The 21,771-nt window shown below is 40.7% G+C and overlaps 1 protein-coding gene across 1 annotated transcript in view; it reads right to left on the bottom strand.

Moving 5' to 3' along the window:
* Window positions 1-114: 114 nt before the first annotated feature.
* The window catches only part of LOC133614909 (stromal interaction molecule 1-like), a 35,287-nt gene continuing 13,630 nt past the window's right edge, over window positions 115-21,771 (bottom strand). The window contains exons 4-12 of the mRNA XM_061973272.1: window positions 15,688-15,802; window positions 11,370-11,481; window positions 11,080-11,195; window positions 7,849-8,026; window positions 2,204-2,381; window positions 1,836-2,003; window positions 1,661-1,761; window positions 222-347; window positions 115-142 (exon numbers count right to left, since the gene is read on the bottom strand). Coding sequence (XP_061829256.1) covers window positions 115-142; window positions 222-347; window positions 1,661-1,761; window positions 1,836-2,003; window positions 2,204-2,381; window positions 7,849-8,026; window positions 11,080-11,195; window positions 11,370-11,481; window positions 15,688-15,802 — 1,122 coding nt within the window. The remainder of the gene's footprint in view (window positions 143-221; window positions 348-1,660; window positions 1,762-1,835; window positions 2,004-2,203; window positions 2,382-7,848; window positions 8,027-11,079; window positions 11,196-11,369; window positions 11,482-15,687; window positions 15,803-21,771) is intronic.

Raw genomic sequence — 21,771 nt, forward strand, 5'->3', positions numbered from 1 at the left:
ACTATATGTGGTTTGGTACTAAATTGCTGAGTAATTCTTTAGCCCTTTTCCAGCACCCGTTAATACATTTATAGCGTACACAAGAAGAACCTAACTACACAGTAGGAAGGGGATTCATATAGTCCCATTCACCGTAGTGTACCTGACACATGAAAAGTGACAAATTGGGGGACGCACACAGGTGGCAGTAGAGTGTTGCATCTTAAAATATGTTTTTTGACCACAGGGCCGACGCCAGAGACGGCAAGCCCGGGTTGTTGACGATGGTGAAACCCGTGAGGATCTCGATCTGCTGCCAGCGGTGGAGCCTCTCGCGCAGGGCGGCTGTCACCTCGCCGAGCGCTTGTCTGGAACAACAGACAAATCTGGTATCGGCACGTTTACACCAAAACACTTTTGTTTCATCTCCATTTATTGAAGTCACCATACTTTCCAGTCCTTCAAAACATTTTAGTGGAGGTACTGTTTAGTAGGCAAAATTTGCGAGGATTTTTAAAATTTGCCTAAATTTTAAAAATCCTCGCAAATTTTGTTCAATGCCTGCAACTTCCCCAAACATTTTGGACAATCAGCGTAATTTTCACAAATGAATTTTTTTCTGAGCTGCGCTCAAACGTGCACATCAACTGTTTAATCAAAACTCATGTTTGTTTCTTGTGTAGACAAAGCAGCAACAACATCATGTAACAATATATAACTATTCATTGCTCAAACGGCACAACTGTTGACCTCTCGCGTACCTCGGATCTACTTCTTGTTTTTGTCCACAGCGCTAAGCATTCTGGGGTAATGTAGTATATAAACATTTAGCAACCCATCCACATCCTCACTTCCTAATTTACATATATTTATGTATTTATTTAACCTTTATTTATCCAGGGTAAGGCAATCAGGAACAGATTCTTATTTGCAGGCAGAATTTACGCGTTAAAAGATGTTGAGGTGGGATGATAATCTCTCATCGTTGCTCATTGACTAACAAAAATTAGCACTATACATTGCTCTCAACAGCTCACAAATGCTCTTAGCGCGCAGGGATAAATGTGTTGGAACATCATTGAACGTTTAAGATGGACAAACACTTTTGAAGCGTAAAAATGTCTGCAACTTGTGGACCACAGAGCAGACAGTGGACATTAAGGAAGCGTTTGGTGTTGTTCCTTTCTGTTATTATAATTTATTATTACTAATATAAAACAGTACAGTAATTGACAATGACCACTGAGTGTGTGCTTTTACTGACATCTAGTGTCTATTTTTAAGTCTGCGCGGTATAAAACAAGTAAAAAATCAATATAGTATTTGTTTTAAAATTTCTGTAGAAATCTTGTGCGTTTTGAGGTTACAAGCAGCAGTTAAAATATTGATAACAAATTTATAAAATCCCAAGTTGATCCAATGTTATTGAAAAAAATCTGTCTCAAAACATTGCCATTTTTGTCGCAACTTTCTGAAGAAGCTGCCGCAAATTCAGACATTTCAGGCTGCAAACAATCACAAAAAAGCCAGCAAAATCCTGAAAGGGACTGACGAGATGGTATTTGAGAATATTGTGGTCTTATCTTTTTGCTTACTAAAAGTAGTTTCTAATATTTTGGAAGCCCTATTTGGCTGCAAGGTTAAAATTCAAGCACCCCTCAGTGCTATAATCCTGACTTACTTGGCTGCCAAAATTTTGTGGTCCACATCATCCAGGGAGGAGCTGTGCGCCACATGGAACGTCCCAAACAGGGTGTTCCTCTTTTTCTTGATCTTCTCAGCCTGAGGAAAGCAAAGAAAGTTACTGTATCTCAAAGAACAACATGGTCCTTCTGTCACAAGTCATGCGTGCGTACCCCTTCTTTGGCCACCAGGAGCTGCCGTTCTGCGTTTTGCTTCTTGATGTTGTAGTACTGAACCTCGACTTCGTGAGTGAGCTGCAGCCACTTCTGGAGAAACTCTGGAGGCGACCAGCTACTCCGCGACTCCAGCTCCTTTTCGGCTTTCTTCAGAGCCATGCGCACCTGAGGTTGACACGAAACGTGTTTTTTTCAGTTATCATGTTTTTAGAAAAAACTTGGAAACGGGCTAGGCTGTGTTCCTGCCAAACTCCTGCGTGGGTGTATTTACCCCGATGGACCAAAACATACGTGCGTTTCAAGTGTGAAACGACAATACACTCATTGTATTCAACACATCTCGGCCTTACTAAAAAACAGAATACCTGGTCAAGCTCCTCTTCGGCATACTTTTGCCGACTGAGTTCGTTCTCTGTGCCCTCTCGCAGATCACTCAGTCGTTGGGCTTCCTGCTTGGCTGTGCTGATCTCATCCCGCAGCTTCTGCTCCAGGTTGACCTTCTCAACCTCCACCGTGCGGTGGTGGTCCTGGGCGATCTGCAGCCTGATGGCAAAATAAAATCAAAGACGACCATTATTTTACTTAATATTTCCGCGCATTGTGGTTACGATGCACTCCCATTAATTATTTGAAACTGTAGTTTTGGTCATAAAACACTAGATTAGCTTGAAAACTAGCTAAAACGCCTGACGTGGAAAAATACAGTAGCCTGTGTGCACCACAAGAACGCAGCTGTGTGAGCCTGCTACAGTTACACAATATTGCCAAAAGTATTTGGCCACCCATCCAAATGATCAGAATTATGGTGTGGGGGTTGTTTTTCAGGGCTGGGCTTGGCCCCTTAGTTCCAGTGAAAGGAACTTTGAATGCTCCAGGATACCAAAACATTTTGGACAATTCCATGCTCCCAACCTTGTGGGAACGGTTTGGAGCGGGCCCCTTCCTCTTCCAACATGACAAGATCCATAAAGACATGGATGACTGAGTCTGGTGTGGATGAACTTGACTGGCCTGCCTGACCTGAACCCGATAGAACACTTTTGGGATGAATTAGAACGGAGACTGAGAGCCAAGACTTCTCGACCAACATCAATCAGTATGTGACCTCATCAATGCGCTTTTGGAAGAATGGTCAAAAATTCCTATAAACACACTCCACAACCTTGTGGACAGCCTTCCCAGAAGAGTTGAAGCTGTATTAGCTGCAAAAGGTGGAACGACATCATACTGAACCCTACGGGTTAGGAATGGGATGGCACTTCAAGTTCATATGTGAATCAAGGCAGGTGGCCAAATACTTTTGGCAATATAGTGTACACTGTGGAAGGATAAAGTCACACATCAATTAACTTTTGCATGTCATTATGTCTCCCAAATGTTGGGGGGGGGGGGGGGGGGGGGAATAGCGGGGGGCTATATTGTAGCGTCCCGGAAGAGTTAGTGCTGCAAGGGGTTCTGGGTATTTGTTCTGTTGTGTTTATGTTGTGTTACGGTGCGGATGTTCTCCCGAAATGTGTTTGTCATTCTTGTTTGGTGTGGGTTCACAGTGTGGCGCATATTTGTAACAGTGTTAAAGTTGTTTATACGGCCACTCTCAGTGTGACCTGTATGGCTATTGACCAAGAATGCCTTGCATTCACTTGTGTGTGTGTGAAATGCCTTAGATATTATGTGACTGGGCCAGCACGCAAAGGCTTAGTCTTTAAGGTTTATTGGCGCTCTGTACTCCTCCCTACGTCCGTGTACACAGCGGCGTTTTAAAAAGTAATACATTTTACTTTTTGAAACAGATACCGATAATTTTGAAACCGATACCGATAATTTCCGATATTACATTTTAAAGCATTTATCGGCCGATAATATCGGCAGTCTGATATTATCGGACATCTCTAGTTTAAACTTATATCTGTCAGTAGATTCCATATGGAAGCGCTAAAAACTACAACATGGATGACGGGGAGAAGATGCAGTCAAAGAAGTGGAGGCACATAAATAAGCCCACAAAACAGCTCATCCCGAAGAGATGGGCAGAATGCAGCTTAAAAACGGTCTGTAAAACAATCTATGCAAAATCTTGACCAACGCACCAACATTACATGTTATGGAGACTACGAGAAAATGTTTTAAATGTAGAAAAAAAAAATCATAATTAGACCCCTATAAAAGGGGACCGGGCAGCACGGTGAAAGAGGGGTTAGTGCATCTGCCTCACAATACGAAGGTCCTGAGTAGCCTTGGGTTCAATCCCGGGCTCGGGATCTTTCTGTGTGGAGTTTGCATGTTCTCCCCGTGACTGCGTGGGTTCCCTCCGGGTACTCCGGCTTCCTCCCACTTCCAAAGACATGCACCTGGGGATAAGTTGATTGGCAACACTAAATTGGCCCTAGTGTGTGAGTGTGAATGTTGTCTGTCTATCTGTGTTGGCCCTGCGATGAGGTGGGAACTTGTCCAGGGTGTACCCCTCCTTCCGCCCGATTGTAGCTGAGATAGGCTCCAGTGCCCCCGCAACCCCAAAGGGAATAAGCGGTAGAAAATGGATGGATGGAAAAGGGGACCTACAATGAATTTCGTCTTTTCTGACTAATAAATGTTGTGACATTGTTGGATGCTCGTGTTAAATAAATAATGCCAACGTATCAAATCCTAAGGTTCATGCATGTTGGCGTGAGCTTGCATGCAGTATCGGATGCTTTTTAGCGGGGTTGTGCAATCTGGCTACGTGTTGACGTCACGGCGAGAGGGAAGCACTTATTTAGACATTAAAGTCAAGCGCTCAGCCAGAGGGGAGCTACGAAGGTAAACTAAAGTATTACTTCCATCTACCGTAACTGTAGCATGCACATAACACTGACATGCAGTGACAAAAATGCTGCTAAAAGCAGCTGTTTTTTTGCACTCTCCGAATCTTTTGGACAGTGTGCAGGTGTACCTAATGTTGTGACCCGGTGCATCCTATATAATGTTTCATCCATCCATCCATTTTCTACCGCTTATTCCCTTCGGGGTCGCGGGGGGCGCTGGAGCCTATCTCAGTTACAATCGGGCGGAAGGCGGGGTACACCCTGGACAAGTCGCCACCTCATCACAGGGCCAACACAGATAGACAGACAACATTCACACTCACATTCACACACTAGGGCCAATTTAGTGTTGCCAATCAACCTATCCCCAGGTGCATGTCTTTGGAGGTGGGAGGAAGCCGGAGTGTTTATGAAATGTATTTTTGATCGTGTCTGGAAAAAAATAGCGACTTCAATTTGAAGAGGGTGGGGCGTAGTTTTATGTGCTAAATGTACATATCCAATACATATCTAGACCACAAGGAAGTGTTTTAAATGTAGATTAAAATCATCATAGGTTCCCTTTAGGTTCGCACTTGGGCTAAAACATGTCAGTCTAGGTTCGTAACCCGAGGACCACCTGTATTTCAGTAAAAAGAATTCCAAGCATTTTTTGTGCAGATGTACCTAATACTGTGGCAAGTGGGCGTGGCGTGACCAAAAACTCAAATCAGCAGCAAGCACGGCTGATGAGCATAAAGAGCAAAGAGCTCAGATCAGCTGCTGGGACGCTCACAATGAAAAGGCAAGAATGGGAACAGCTGTCAGCGGACAATTATAGACCAGTACAGTGTGCTGCTCGATGCTTGTGTATATATGGGGTTTATTTTTAGACAGGAGCATGACTTTACCAAAGTCTTCCAAAGGAGGGCTTTATTACCCATGACTTAATTACTTAGTCACGCACAGAACCCCCTTTTTAAAAATACTTTAATTTGAGTCCAAGTTAATCATAATAGTACAATGTGTGTGACATTTAACGGGATGCTGGCAATACCGTCTTTGGTCACTGAGGAGCAGCATTCTCCTCCTGGTGAAGCAAAGAATGAAAGATGATCCAGGCGGGCCACAGTGGAAAAATGAGGCTCGGCCCGGTGCTGTCCCGCTAAAACCTTCGACCGTGACCTCTGCTACACTTGCAGCTGAGCTTTGAAAGCACCTACGCAGTCCTGGCGCCCATGGAGAAGATTCCAACTACCAGGACGTATTCCAAGAAAAAGGTAATCGGTTTTTGTACTTTTGCATACTAACTGTGGTGTTTATGAGTCTGACAGACAGCAAATGTGGCCCGCAAGCTCATTCATTGCCATCGCGTCCTTGACGCCAGCGGTCCTTGACGCCAGTGCTTTTTTTCCACCATGTCCGTCTGCAACTCCAGTCCTAGTGTGGCCAAATTAGCGCCAGAGCCCACATGTTAAGCGGTCATGCTTAACACCATCTCCCAGCAGTGAATCAGAGCCTCTGTGTCAAAGCGGTGCTCTCAAAAGGCTCCCAGGAAATCCATCTCCGGTCAAAACCTCCTCCCACCGTCTCCCCACAGCCTGGGCCACTTGATACCACCACAGGACGGGCTTGAAGGTATGGAAAGAAAGCAGCTGGCAGTGGGATCAGAAGGAAAGGCGCAGCCACAGACATACTTCGCTGCCTCAGCTCCAGGAACAGTGCGACAAACGACACTGATGAACTTTAAGGCGCCACAAAAACTTACCGATTTTTCAAACTAATCTTGTAAATACACAAATAAAGACTTACAGTACTTTGTGCAACATCACCAAGACAAATTTAAAGCATTTAAAACTCTGTTCCAGTATATCAAGTATTTGAAGCACTTACAAGAAGCTTGAACAGTGACAAACCGTGAAGGCGCTCAAGTAAGTCCACACCCAAGCAACAAGTTATAGCTTGTCTGGTTCTATAAGGCCAATATGATTGCTTTACAAAAATGAAAGAAGCACAAATGTATGGCACCTCAGGTACGTCCTATGAAAGCATGCACATAAAGCATCCTTGGTATGGAGAATTCACTCGTCTGAGTACTTGAAAAAAACTTTTCATAGACAATCCAGTCAACTGAGTGCAGAGAGTAAAACAACATGTCAATAGAAACAAGTGTTTCCCAAAGGCCTGTAATCTATCAGTGGCGGTGGGGTAAATGACACAATCATCTAATTTGCATAAACATAAATAAAACATCTCACATGATGTACTTACAGTAGGAGGCCATTTATGCTTCAAAAATATTTCGTAAAACCTTAGAAAAGTAAACGTGACTTCTGCACTGATCAAAAGCTGTTGATCATAACATAAGCAAAACCGAAAGCTTTGAAAGTAAGATGTTTGAAAATAAGAGTATCCGCATAAGCATGCTTAATCACTGAGAATTCTTAACAGCCAAAATCTATTTGTGGCATCCCAATTAGAATGTGGTGGGCCGTGTATGGGAAACACTGAACACAGCACTGACTGACCAGTGACCATTGACTACTAGCTCTTAGTTTAAAAGGTTAAAGGAGCCATACATGAGATTCATGTATTAGTGTATCCTTGAAAGGAAAAGGACGAGACGGTGCACACACTTGTAAGCACATTCTATGCATTCCTGGTCCTATTAGCAGGGCTCAGAATAGTTCCTAAGGCTTCAGTCACCTACAACTGGGATGCTTCTGTTGCTCAACCTCAAAACGGGTCGAATAAATACTTTGTCTTGAATAGGCACAAATCTGCTAGGCTATATAAACATGATAAATAACTGAAGCCAGATGTTGCAAAAGCTGGAAATGATCTGGGAGGCATTGTCAAAGTGCAATTTTTATGGGCAACTAAAAGCTAGATTGTGTGAAAGCCAAGTTGCGTTAAGATAAAAAGGTCCAAATGTCTTCATCAAGCTTGCAGCAAAAGAGACTGCAACCCTTCTGGAATGGTACGAGGTTTAAGGAGCTGACAAACTGGATTGGGCAGAATTTCTCGAACACCTTGCGGGTAAATTGTTATTATTCATGAGAGCATTTAAATATTTTTGATATGGCAGCTACGTTTTGTTCAATGTCTGTAGACTCTCGCACACAAGAAGAACCCGCAAAATTAACCAACTTACTTTCACTTCTGCTAGAAAGAGACCCTTACAGGAAGAAAGCCTGTTTATGTGTGAGGTGGAGGTTGCAAAAACTCACTTTTTTTGTAGGTCATGCAGGCTCTGCTCAGCTCTCTGCAGGCCCTCCAGGTCCTTCATCATCTTCTTCATGTGGTCCTTGGAGGAGCGGTTCTGGATGTAGGCAAACCAGCAGCCCCCCATCCCGATCACAATTGACACCACCAGCATGAGGTCCTTCAAGTGGTTGTGTCTGTTCACTGGGAGGCACGCACACAAACAAAGGGGGGATTTTTGTATTTAGTTACACAGTATTTCCTGCCTGAAGTCATTTATATTAAATATACACCAGTGCTCCCTAACACAGAAAATAAACAATAAGGAGTTGCCGATCCATCGGCCACAGACAGTATGGGACGCAAAAATGGCAAAGCATGTGATCGCCATTGCCGATTAATGACTTTGCAATGCCGATCTCCTCTGGCTAATATTGTATTTATTTGTAGTGCCACGACGAACAAGGTAGAAGCCCAGTGTGTATCTCCATACATTATGTGGAACAGCTCCTCTAAGTTAATAATAATTATCACCTCCATTGCGGCAAATAAACTAAATTTCTTAGTATAGTAAGTATCATTATCAAGTATCTGGAATGCCCCCACACGCCTCCCTGGGGAGATGTTTAGGGCAAGTCCGACGGGTAGGAGGCCGCACGGAAGACCCAGGACACGTTGGGGAGACTATGTCTCTTGACTGGCCTGGGAACGCCTCAGGATCCCCCGGGAGGAGCTGGACGAAGTAGCTGGGGAGAGGGAACTCTGGGCTTCTCTGCTTAGGCTGCTGCCCCCGCGATTCAACCTCGGATAAGCAGAAGAAGATAGATGGATGGATGGATGGACCTCCATTGCGGCAAATAAGCTGCATTTCTTAGTATCTTAAGTATCATTATCAAGTCAGCCTCGTCTTCCAATCACTGGAAGACGAGGCTAAAGAAGCAGGAATGCTAGGAGCAAAGCTAACCGCTGAGTTTGTTTTATAAAACACCAAGACATAGGTGCCTCGTAAAACTAAAATGTGTAGATTGAAATATCTCACAGCAGTAAGTAAGTAGTTATTTAGAGGAAGTTAACAAGAAGATTAATAAGAGTAAAGAGAGGAGAATATAACAATTGTTGGTGGGTCAGCATTGTTGCAGCCAGAAGTACACAACATGCAAGAGGGGGGCTTGATCCATAAATTGGTGCGGTCGACAGCAAGGTTAGTAAGAGTAAATGATTGATACTTAAATGATTAGGTCAGTCGTTCTCAAATAGTGGGGCGAGTCCCCCTAAGGAGGCACGGTGCGAGTATCAAATGGCCTTAGTTGGTCAAAAAATGCTTAAAGGATTTTTTTCCAGGCATTGTAAGTTGATCTATACTTTTTTTCGTCTTTTTTATTTAAATTTTAAGTTAACAAGGATACCGTACAATGTTATGCAGAGGTGTACTTATAACAATTATATAGACATATGATAGTCTTTATAGTCGTGGCGGAGAGTGGGGCGTGAAATATTTTCGTCTTCCTGGGCAATGGGGGCCGGTGGGGGTCATAACAAAAAGTATTTGAGAAGCACTGGATTAGATCACAACATTTTTTGTCGTGTTTCTTAATGTTTACAAATGCAGGTAATAAATTCTCTGGACACCGGAGGACTTTGAGAGCAAAAATTACTTCATTCAGTTTTTCATTTTGTTTAGTTTTTGTGTTCTATTAACTTTGTTTTGATCAAACAATAGTATTTAATAAAATATAATAAGGAAATATTGTAATGATATTAACTATCAAAAGCACTCACTATAAATACATAGAAAAGTGTACAGTTAATACCTGTGATCGGAATCAGCGGCATAGAACGTTGAACGAACATCCCTAGTAAAGAGTTAATATATTTAATGAATTTAGTTTATTATAATTAATTCCCCCTAGAGTCAATCATGTGTCACTGTAATAATCCTGATTATCTATAATACAATTAATATAATATAATACTACATAATAATGCTATTTTACAACATTAAAAAAAATGCAAACCCAGCCACTCCTTACCATCGGGAAACAGAGGTCATTAAACATTTAAAAGTAATTGTAAACAAATATTTGGGCAAGGCCCCAGATCAGGTTTAGACCCGCCTCTAATTCCTATAGCTGAACTTAAAGTCTAGTCAAGCTTTCCTTTTTAATTGCTGCAATGAAAAAGGTGCACCCTGCCTTCAAGAAAAGAGATATCCAATGTTCCTTCTTGGAGTATCTCAAACAAAACGTAAAATAGGTTTACAAGTCAGCAGAGTGTCTTTCTTCATAGAGCGGGAGTCGAGTGCAAAGCACACCCTGAATTAAAATGCAAGGCAAGCTTTCAACATTCATATAAAAAGTTCCTTAACTTGAGGATTTGCAAGAAAACATACTGATTAATTCCACTCCAGGTCGACCGCTGGAAAGGTGCGGACGCACTTGCGCTTTAATCAGCGTACTAAATTGTCAAACACTGGCCCGGAGGACGATGGGCTCATTGTGCGTGTGTCTTAAAATGCTGCTGGGGCGAGAAAGTCACAGTCAGTGTGAGCTCACCGCTTTTGAGAGGCTGTCAAAGCCAGACGCCGCTAGATTGCATCTCCGTGGAGGTGCCACAAAATCCACGGTGACACATGCCACACGCAGACCACTGCACAATGTGCCCCCATGCTGTTTCTTGCCAATTGAAATGCACTTTTTACACTTTTTTTTAGTTAGAGATGATGTAAATATGTCAAAGTAGCACAACTATTGTAACATCATTTGTATGAACTGGCATGTGTCCACACCAGCTGGTCACATGCACTGAGATTACCTGGCAGGATAAACCCATAATGCTGACTTAATCATTTCCTGGTTTCACACGCAGCTTTCGCCTGTGCCACAGACTTCTGAATATTTTGCAGCATGCTTTCTGCAAAATGAGTCACTTCCCGAAAGCAAACAGAAGCAAGCAGCCTTACAAGAGGGCCAAATTTGCCATATAAACCGTCTAAAACCTTTGGCGTGGACAGAGATGATCACGTGACGCTTCAGTAGTTTAAACAAGGAAGTAGTAAACATTGGAATTCCAGCTACCATGTTGACAAAAAGGCAACAATTGTTTAGAAACAAATAGGGAATAATGAAATGCACTGAGACTCCACCCTGCCACTCAAGTACAAGCATCTGGAACTAAACGGTAATGCATTAACAAGCATGCCAATCACACTGCGGTTTACTCTTTTTATTTCTCTTAAATGATGCAATGACGCCGCTTACTGAGAGGTGCTCCGAACAACACTGTGTCCAAAGATTTGAGCTGCAACTTCTGAACGTGGCTGCGATCCAGAATCTTGAGAATGGTGTGTGTCAGAGTGTTGTTCTTCACAGCCAGCCTGAGAGAGAACAGACATGTGGAAGGAAGTCAACGCTAGATGCATACACACCTGGATTGTGTTCAATAACCTCAAAGTGGGAAATACACTACACATCATGTAGTTTCGAATGAACCATTGCAGCTTTTACAAACACAAAGGAAAGCAAAATATGAATACATTGAGTCATCTTACCTCGGCATTGTGCTCCCGTTAAAGCTCATCTTACGAAAGGCCTCCACATACTGAGGCAGTTCCACGTAGGTGATGAGCCATTCGACCACCTCATCCACCGTCCAGTTGTACACTGAGGAAAACAGTAAGATGTAGAGTTGTCACTGTATTTGTGTATGTACTGTATGTATATGGTATGCATCTGTACTGTACCGAAATGCTGCAAACCAATTTCACACACATTTTAAGTGAGGTACAGGAAGTGTACATGTGCATAAAAGCAGACGTCAAAACAAGACATTTGGCGTGGAAGCACAGTTTTAGGCAAACGAAGACGGGGCAGTCCAGCCTTTGGCTAGTGATAGAGAGGGTAAACTTTAGGTAGGGCCTCTTCTGTCGTAAAGTCTCCTGTTTTTGACACTTTGCCCTCCTGGTGAAATACATAAATGGACAAAAACAGGCGGCTAACAGTAGTGTGCCGGCACTGTTCAAATTATGGCGTATCTTTACACACTTAGTAGGAGGTAATAATCAACTCAAATATGCTTCTGAACGTTAAGTATTTTGCTTCCCTTCCTGTGGCTGAATAAGCCAGATATTCTATACTGCTGCCATCAACAAATATAATAGAAAAAACATACAAAACAATAATAACTAAATTAAGATGATTTGTTAAAATTTTATAGCTGCATTTTAGAGATATGTTACCATTTTACTCAAGTACTCACTTAACGCTGCACTGTCATTGGCATGACTGCAGACACTTCTTCCTCACAGAGCTTCACAGACCAGGGTGAGTTGGATACACTTCCCTGGTTCTATCCGCAAGCCTCACTGGCTCGAAAGTCAAATGGCATGAATGTACTGTGGAGTGAGCGAGTATGCTATGCTTTTGACTAGAGGGATTATTTTTAGTCTTTCTATTCATTTCTATTAAAAACTGCCCTACTGGGACAGTGGGACCGGCAATGAAGAATGGCCGAAAGGCTATCGAAGTTTGTTGTTTTTAACGCAGAACAAGTCAATAGGTTGTATTCACCTGATGTCACGTACGGCTAATTAACTATGTAAGACTCCAAGTGGTGGTCAAGCGAGCGTCTGTTGGTGTTTTGGGAGGCATTTTGCCTTTCTCGAAGAAAAATGCCCTTTGCTAACCATTTAAACCGCAAAAATGTCAATAAGTTCTTCTGAGTTCCTTGACAGGTAATCAAAAAGGGCGAAATATGTCAAATCCAAGGGAACAGAGTCGAAGAATGCACACGTTTGCGGTGATCACTTCGTTAAAGGTCTGTTTGATATAATGTACTTTTAACATTGAGTATTTCTCATTTAAGCATTACCTTGGTATTATTTGTATTCTATCTTGCTTTGGAATTCTTAAAATCACATTTTTGTTACGAGTGTTTCGTAAACCACCAACTAAAATAGTTAAGCTTTTACCAAAGGCAGCAATCACGAATTAAGCTTTCAGCACACACACAATGATGACATCTATAGATATATTTTGATGAAGACGGGGAAAAACACATGTACATGTAACGAATAGGGATGATGTTCGAAATCGGTTCTCCCGGTTGTTCGATAAGAAAAGAACCGATTCCATGGACTCGAATCCCTTTTTGAGAACCGGTTCCCGTTATCGAGGTCACTATAATAAAGAAAAAGAGTTGGTTCTTTATTCAAATCCATGGGAACAAATCCCGTCCCACAGGAAATGCCCTGTGACAAGTCCCAGGAAATGACGTAGCTCAGTCATTAGGCGGCAGATACAGAAGCAGCAACAACAATGGACCGGAAAAACCGCCTTAAGGCATGGCTTCATTTTACAAAAAAATATGACGAGGAAACGGCTGTCTGCAATTATTGCCAGGCTTCGCTCTCATGTAAGGGGGGGGGGGGGGGGAGTACAACAAGCATGTTGAAACATATTCAGGCCGTACATAACCTGAACGTTCGAGAGATGACAAAGCACGCTCCACTTCCTCTGCTTCAACCTGCAGCGCCAATTCCAGTGATAGTGCTGGTGAGTAACTAACGTTAACTGTAGCCGGTTAATTTCCATATCTGCTCACTTGTAGCCTTTAGGGTAAAATAACGTTACTTCTTATGTCAACCAGGACTGCAGTAATGTTAGCTAGACTAACATTACCTAAGCATAGTCAGTGGCTAATGGTAACTTTAACGTTAGCCTTTTTGTATGTGTCTGATAACGTTAACGTGATCTTGTAGCCTACACCACTCTAGCCTTTTTGTATGTGTCTGATAACGTTAACGTGATCTTGTAGCCTACACCACTCCAGAGTTTGCAGGTCTGTCGAATAAACTAGTGCTTTCTTTCTTTCTTTCTTTCTTTAGTTTATTTCGTACATGAACACACTTACAGCATTACACATCACACAGTTTCATATCTTTACATCATGTCTGAAAAGGAGTAGGAAGAAGTCAAGCTTATTTAATCCTACACCTTTCCCACTTCAGAGCGTTTACAAATATATACATCATTTACTGACCCTTTTATAATAAAATAACATCTGTGAATTAGTATATACAACCGTTTTGTAATGTGTAATTAATTAATTCAGTCATTATTAATATACTGAGATGAAGAATATCTTATTTTCAATAAGGTTTAAAGTATTTCTCATAATTCTTCTTTGTACTTTGTAAGCACTATTCATTTGAACAACCTCTTTAAGTGGATCATATCAGTACAATGTTTAAATTTGTTACTTAATCCATTCCATTCCACACACTAATGCTAAAGACTTAATAACAGACACCCTAGTCTTCACATTCAGCTAATTTCCCCCCTAATTCTATGTTGTGTCTGTCCTTCATTTTCCCTCCAGGACAAGGACGTGTAGTCATTCCTGGAGGAGGCCAGAAGGATGTTCCAATAGCAGCAGAAGGGCACTTTTTGGAGAGCTGTATTATTTTCAGTTTTGTGCCAAAGGGACTGATTTTATTTAACACTATATTATCATGTATACACCTATAGTGATCACAGGGACAGGTTGTTTTTGTGTTACTGTATATATTTGTTTTTCTGAAAAATTCCACTTAATATACTTTGGGTAACAACAGTCAATATGTATTTATTTTATTTTATTTTTTTCTCATAAAATAAAAGTGAGCTTTTGTTAAACCAAATATTGTGTGTTTTTTTCCATATACAACAACCTATCTGGATTCGATAAGAGAATCGACAAGGAATCGGTTCGATAAGAGGATTCGATAATGAGCTCGAACTCGATAATTTCTTATCAAACATCATCCCCAGTAACGACGCCTGCAACAACAACAACGAGACAAAATGGCCCAAACTTAACCGGCCATGCAGTTACAGTGAGCTGTGATCACTTCTCTGTCTTCTTTCACAACCAGCTAGGTCTTCAATGGGATCACTGATTATCTTTATGAGTGGTTAACATAATGAGAAAAGGAAAAACAGTGAATCAAGGCTATGGAGTGCTACTCGCAGCTTGTTTACAAGGACGCGTCCTCACAAAACTTTTTTTTTTAACGTGTAGGGATCAATTACATTGCATAGTCTTAATTTTTTCCTGAGGGAACTCTTTTGAAGGAATCAAAGTACTATCTATCTATCTTGTTAGATTCCTGTGCTTGTATCTGCTTTTAGCGGTAAGAGCTAAGCTCCTTGCGTACTCTGATAGTTTGCATGCTGTTTTCTGCATAGTAGCCATGTTGGTTTGGTTGACCACCACTTCGTTCACTTCCGTAAAAAAGTTACGTGACAGAATACAAGCCATAAGGAGTGTAATGATAAGAGAAATAATGATAAATACATGGTGTGTGTGTGCGTAAAAACCCAAGGTTGCATCAGTCTGTATCCCAAATGAGCTTGTAGGTATCAGGTGTCATAACAGTGACGCTTGGAGGGGGAGGGTATCCTAGTCCACAGCTGCTGAAGTGTACTATGAGTGTGAAACAGGCAGCTTGCAGAAAGGGTGTGAAAGACGTGACAGCTAGATACGGAACATCACATAAAAGTGCCCTCATGATGGTCCGACCAGACATGCTGGGGGAGAAGAGGCAACAGTGTGTGTGCTGATTTTGTGCTGACAGGCTCGAGCGTGCTGCACTTTGCTCGACACGCCGGCTGATAGAGCCGCCTTGACCGGATAGAGTGGGCCCGTGGGTCGAGTGGCTGACTTTGTTCCCATGGGAAATGCTAAATGTGATTAAAAAGCTGTCTTGCAGTCGCAGACACAAGCAAGGCAAATTAAAGAGTCACAGACACGTGTATTAAAGCAGTAAGGACAACTGTTGTGACCTTTAGACCATTTTTTGTCAAGTTAACTGGGATACAAAGCAGTACCTTCAGAGCTCTTCCATGTTTTCCAAAGGTCCTCCACGCTGATGAACTGGTCATCCCCGTGGAAGCTGTTGTGTTTGGCCTTGGGGTCATGGTAGTTAAGATCCTCCCTCAAGAACTGCAGGGCGAGCACATGACATGGTTTGGAGAAATGACTTTTTGTTCGATTCAGTATATATGAAGTATGGGAGGCTTTGGATTTGCATGGATCTAGTACGTATTTGTCTCGGCCATAATGGGAATTTACGTCCTGGGACAGCAGAGAACGTACAGTGCTTTTGTCCAATCTGTTCCACATAACTTAATAATGTCAAAAATCTACAGAGAGATACATAAATCCAAAGAAGCCAGTATTACTAACACGTTAGAAGTGCCGTCTTGTTGCTGTGCTTTTTTTAAAAACTCTGCGTACCATCTTGAACCCACGGGAGCCCAGTCATTAAGCATGGGTGGAAGACCTCATACTTGTCTTGCTTGATTGTTTGACGGAGAACACATGTTACCATTACCCTTATTAAAACCTAAAGATTCAGCCAAGACTAGTAGCAGCAACACTTCAATTATCAACACTTAAATGTGTGGAGGGTGACTATTCAAAAAGGCAAGACTCCAGTGTCCTTTGCGCTGTAAAATAAGTTTCTTTGCGATACTAGCATAACAAGTGTTAATACAAACTATTGTTTAGGTTGTTTTTGTTATTGTTTACAAACTCAGGGAGTAAATCCCTGTATACAGGAAGGCTTTGAAGGCAAACCCCAATAGTTATTGTGCACCAGCCACTTTATTTTGGTAAAACCAGTTGTGCATTCAATACCACAAATGTAAATATTTCTAAATTTCATAATATAAGCTTTACAAAATGTATGTTTACTTTAGTTATTTGCTATAAAACAATTTTAGTTTGATAATCTACTGTCAAGTATAGGATCGGGACTTGAAATCAAATCGGATCTGAGGCCAAAAAATCAGATAAGGATCGGAGGCCAAAAATGTTGATCGTTGAGTTAGTTTTTACAATGTTGAATACTTGTGTTAAACAATGCCAAATTAAAAGATTCATGCATTGGGGCGAGAGCTTGCACGCTGTTTTTGATGCCTGTGACTAGGGCTGAAACGACGCGTCGACGTAGTCGACGTCATCGGTTACGTAAATACGTCGAGGACGTTTTTGTTCGTCGACGCGTCGCATATTTACGTCACACTACCGTCATGGCGGAGCGCAAAGCAGACGATGCGAGCGGTGCGAGCGAGGGGAAAAAAGCACGCCAAAAGTCGTCAAAAGTGTGGGAGTATTTCAATAAACGGCCTAAGAAGAAACGCTACTTTTACTCCGCTACTTTTATCTACATTCAGCTCGCTACTCGCTACTAATTTTTATCGATCTGTTAATGCACGCTTTGTTTGTTTTGGTCTGTCAGACAGACCTTCAAAGTGCCTGCCTTACTGGTGACGTTTCACTTCGTTCCACCAATCAGATGCAGTCACTGGTGACGTTGGACCAATCAAACAGAGCCAGGGGTCACATGACCTGACTGGCTCCGAGCTAACTTCGGGTGTTACCATTTAGTGGTCAATTGTACGGAATATGCACTGTACTGTGCAATCTACTAATAAAATTTCCAATCAATCAATCAAAAGTGTGAAGGAAAAAAGACCCTTTTTTATTTCAACCGTAAAGACTGACTGCACAGTTCCTGTCTTCACAATAAAAGTCCCGCTCCATCGCGCCTGCGCTTTCAAAATAAGAGTCTCCGAAAGCCAGCGCAAACAAGCTAGCAAGCTACGGAGTTTGCCGCCAATGTATTTCTTGTAAAGGGTATAAAAACGAATATGGAAGGTGGACAAATAAGATGCCAAATAACAACCACTTTCATGTGGTATTAGACAGAAAGGAGGAACTTTTTTTCTCCTCCATTTGAAAACGTGGACGTTACCAGCACTACTTCCTGATTACAATCAATGCAAGTCATCAGAATCAGGTAATACACCAACTTATATTCTTGTCTTCATGAAAGAAAGGAATCTATATGTTAAACATGCATGTATAATTATTAAAACACCTTTAACATGTAAACAAAAACGGCAAAATAAATAAATATAAATTATATACTGTATATATCAATGTATGTGTATATATATATATATATATATATATATGTGTGTGTGTGTGTATGTGTATATATGTATATATATATATATATATATATATATATATATATATATATATATATATATATATATATATATATATATGATATGTGTGTGTATGTTACTCAGTACTTGAGTAGTTTTTTCACAACATACTTTTTACTTTTACTCAAGTAAATATTTGGGTGACTACTCCTTACTTTTACTTGAGTAATAAATCTCTAAAGTAACAGTACTCTTACTTGAGTACAATTTCTGGCTACTCTACCCACCTCTGCTAATAATGTTGTTGTATGCACACTGTGTCGAGCGGAAATGGCCTATCATAGCAGCACAACGGCAGCGTTCTTGCCATCACCATCAACTAGGCAATCGTCCGCGTGACTATACGTTGTCATCATTACACAAAAACATGAATGTGTCATTTGTATCTGCGTTGTAAATTCATAAACTAAAGCACCGTTTCGCTCTGAGAGGAGCGTTTGGCGTGCCTGTTCAGTGTTTACAAAGACGCGCTCCTCTTTAACGCTAACGTTAATTAGTTGTGCAAATACCTTTTACAACATTAACAATTACGTATACTATGTACAAACGAACAATTAACTTTCACTTTAATCATACTATCATTGTTGTGTTATTAAGCAAAAGTTTTACTTTTGTTGAAATGTTTACACTGTTGTTACAGAATATTTCGTTTTGCACTTTTTTGTATTGGATGTTTATCTTTATTTTTGCACATTTTAGCAAATAAGCAATACTTTTACTTTTGTTGAAATGTTTACACTGTTGTTACAGAATATTTCCGTTTCGCACTTTTTTGAATTGGATGTTTATCTTTATTTTTGCACATTTTAAAGCAAAATAAGCAATACTTTTACTTTTGAAATGCTTATACTATTGCAGAATATTAAGATTTGCACTGGATGTTTACTTTTATATTTGCACATTAAAAGCAAATAAGCTACTTTTAATTTTGTTAAATGTTTACATTGTTACAGAATATTTTGTCATGTTGTTTTCAATGTTGACTGAGTGGCCATACTTTTTTTTTTGTAAATAAAAGCCATGCCTTTTGAAAAAACTGGCCTACATTTATTTTTTCATCTTCATTTTAAATAAAAAAAATTATCGGTAAAAGGAAAAATAATCTATAGATTAATCGAAAAAATAATCTATAGATTAACCGATTAATCGAAAAAATAATCTATAGATTAATCGATAGAAAAATAATCGTTAGCTGCAGCCTTACCTGTGACAGACCGCTGGGTTTTGGAATACATTTTTAACACTGGGCCTTTTGTAACGTCAAAGATTGAAGGACGTACATTTGTGGTCACTCTGGGACATTCTGTGTCGGCAGTAGGGCTGCAACTAATGACGATTTTGATAGTCGACTAGTCATCGATTAGTTTAACGATTATTCGACTAATCAGATTATGAAGCATAAACCTATTCAGTGACTCTAATTTAGCTATCATCTTTTAAATTCAGCTTAACATATGTTTAGGCATGTGCTAACTAACAAAGATGACTAATTGATTAAGAAATATTTATTTACATATACCGTAAATTAATAGTTAAAAGCAAGGACACAAAAATAAAGTATCATTTTCTATAAAAACAACGGGCAGTAAAAAAACAAACACCAAAAGCTATCTAACTTCCCAAAATAGAAACAAGCATTTGGTGATGATGTCTTTAACAAGCTGCACACAGGTAGATCATTGATTATTGAATAACTGGCATTCTTTTTAGGAATCTAATAAAACTTGATTCCTTATGAACATTTTAGCTATCTACTTGATTGTACATTTATTATTTTATGATATCGCCGTCATAGTGTATTTTGTTTGTGTGTATGCGTGTGTGTTTAACGTTTGTTTTACACTTGAAGTTCCTGTCAAATTAAGGAAGTACTTGAATTGATATAAACAAAGTATAGCGGGCGGACTTTGGCTAAAATGATAGTTAAATCTATTTTTCTCACAACTTCGTCCCACACTTGTTAGCTACCTAGCAAGGTAACTAGTTAATAACTATGTTTTCGAGTTGAGATTGCATAATCCAGATGTCAGACATCATGCCTCCGCTTTAAATGTTATCACAAATGTACTGCCATAAAAAAACAAGGCCCGCTTTGCAAAATAAGAAAGGTGTTCATGTCTTTAACAAGATTAAGGTCAAATGTTTCCACATTTGGCATGTTTTCACCTGCGATGTTGCTGCGAGAGGCAGCACTGACTCGCTTCCCTCCGGAAAAATATGAATGATGACGTCACCGACTAATTTCAACAACAAATATTGCCACGGCAAAATTGAGGCTGGCACACCTTAAAAATATGTATTTTTTACATTTAAACAAATGAGTAATATAAAGTATTGTAGCCTCTAGAAGAGGTCAAAAGTCTGACGCTATTTTAAACTTTTTAAATTCTAAGGCCTGTTTTCGCGCTTCACTCTCAGACACAACAACACTTCCTCATTCTACATCATATCACCTTTAAAATAGGGATTATGTATTTGTGATCATGGGAAAAATCAACATCAAATCAAAACCACACAAACAAACATAAAACATTAACAGCAGGTTGGTTGTTGTAGTATGAATAGATGTATACAGTATAGCCTATAATCTGCGCGCTACTGACTAGTGATGCACTGAAATTTGGCCGATGGAAGAAAAGAGTTTGATCACCAAAAACAGCACTGCCGAAATCAGTTGTTGTGATGACATAAACAGCAGGCAGCATGTCATGGTATGCGAGATATCCCAGGGGAAAGCTATCTACAAAATGTACAAATATGAAGAGGACAGTGGGGCTTTAAGGAAAGAAAGTCCAGCTGGAGCAGCAGCGCGAAGCAATTGTGACGTCATGCTCGCTGCAGCTCACTTATTGTAAACACGAGTACTTTTTATAACATCAGAAAAAGATGCTGTATTTGTTGCTAGTTATTTTTAATAAAGAAAAAGTCACTAAAAGCTTCTAGACACTTGAAAAGTTGTGAAGTGAAGTGAAGTGAATTACATTTATATAGCGCTTTTTCTCAAGTGACTCAAAGCGCTTTACATTGTGAAACCCAATATCTAAGTTACCGTATTTTCCGCACTATTAGCCGCACCTAAAAACCACAAATTTACTCAAAAGCTGACAGTGCGGCTTATAACCCGGTGCGCTTTATATATGGATTAATATTAAGATTCATTTTCATAAAGTTTCGGTCTCGCAACTACGGTAAACAGCCGCCATCTTTTTTCCCCGTAGAAGAGGAAGTGCTTCTTCTTCTACGCAAGCAACCGCCAAGGTAAGCACCCGCCCCCATAGAACAGGAAGCGCTTCTTCTTCTACTGTAAGCAACCACCCGCCCGCGTAGAAGAAGAAAAAGCGCGCGGATATTACGTTTCATTTCCTTTGTGTGTTTACATCTGTAAAGACCACAAAATGGCTCCTACTAAGCGACAGGTTTCCGGTTCATGAAAAGACGCAATCTCTCCATCCGCACACGGACTACTATTTCACAGCAACTGCCTAAAGACTTTCAAGAAAAGCTGGCTACTTTCCGTGCATATTGTAAAAACAAGATAGCTGAAAAAAAGATCCGGCCAGAGAACATTATCAACATGGACGAGGTTCCACTGACTTTTGATATTCCTGTGAACCGCACTGTGGATACAACGGGAGCACGTACGGTGAATATTCGCACCACAGGGAATGAGAAGTCATCCTTCACTGTGGTTCTAGCTTGCCATGCTAATGGCCAGAAACTTCCACCCATGGTGATATTCAAAAGGAAGACCTTGCCAAAAGAGACCTTTCCAGCCGGCGTCATCATAAAAGCTAACTCGAAGGGATGGATGGATGAAGAAGAAAAAGAAAAAGATGAGCGAGTGGTTAAGGTAAGTTTACGCGAAGAGGCCGGGTGGCTTTTTTCACGCAGCTC

This window comes from Nerophis lumbriciformis, linkage group LG17, assembly GCF_033978685.3.
Source record: "Nerophis lumbriciformis linkage group LG17, RoL_Nlum_v2.1, whole genome shotgun sequence".
In the NCBI taxonomy this organism is placed as follows: Eukaryota; Metazoa; Chordata; class Actinopteri; order Syngnathiformes; family Syngnathidae; genus Nerophis; species Nerophis lumbriciformis.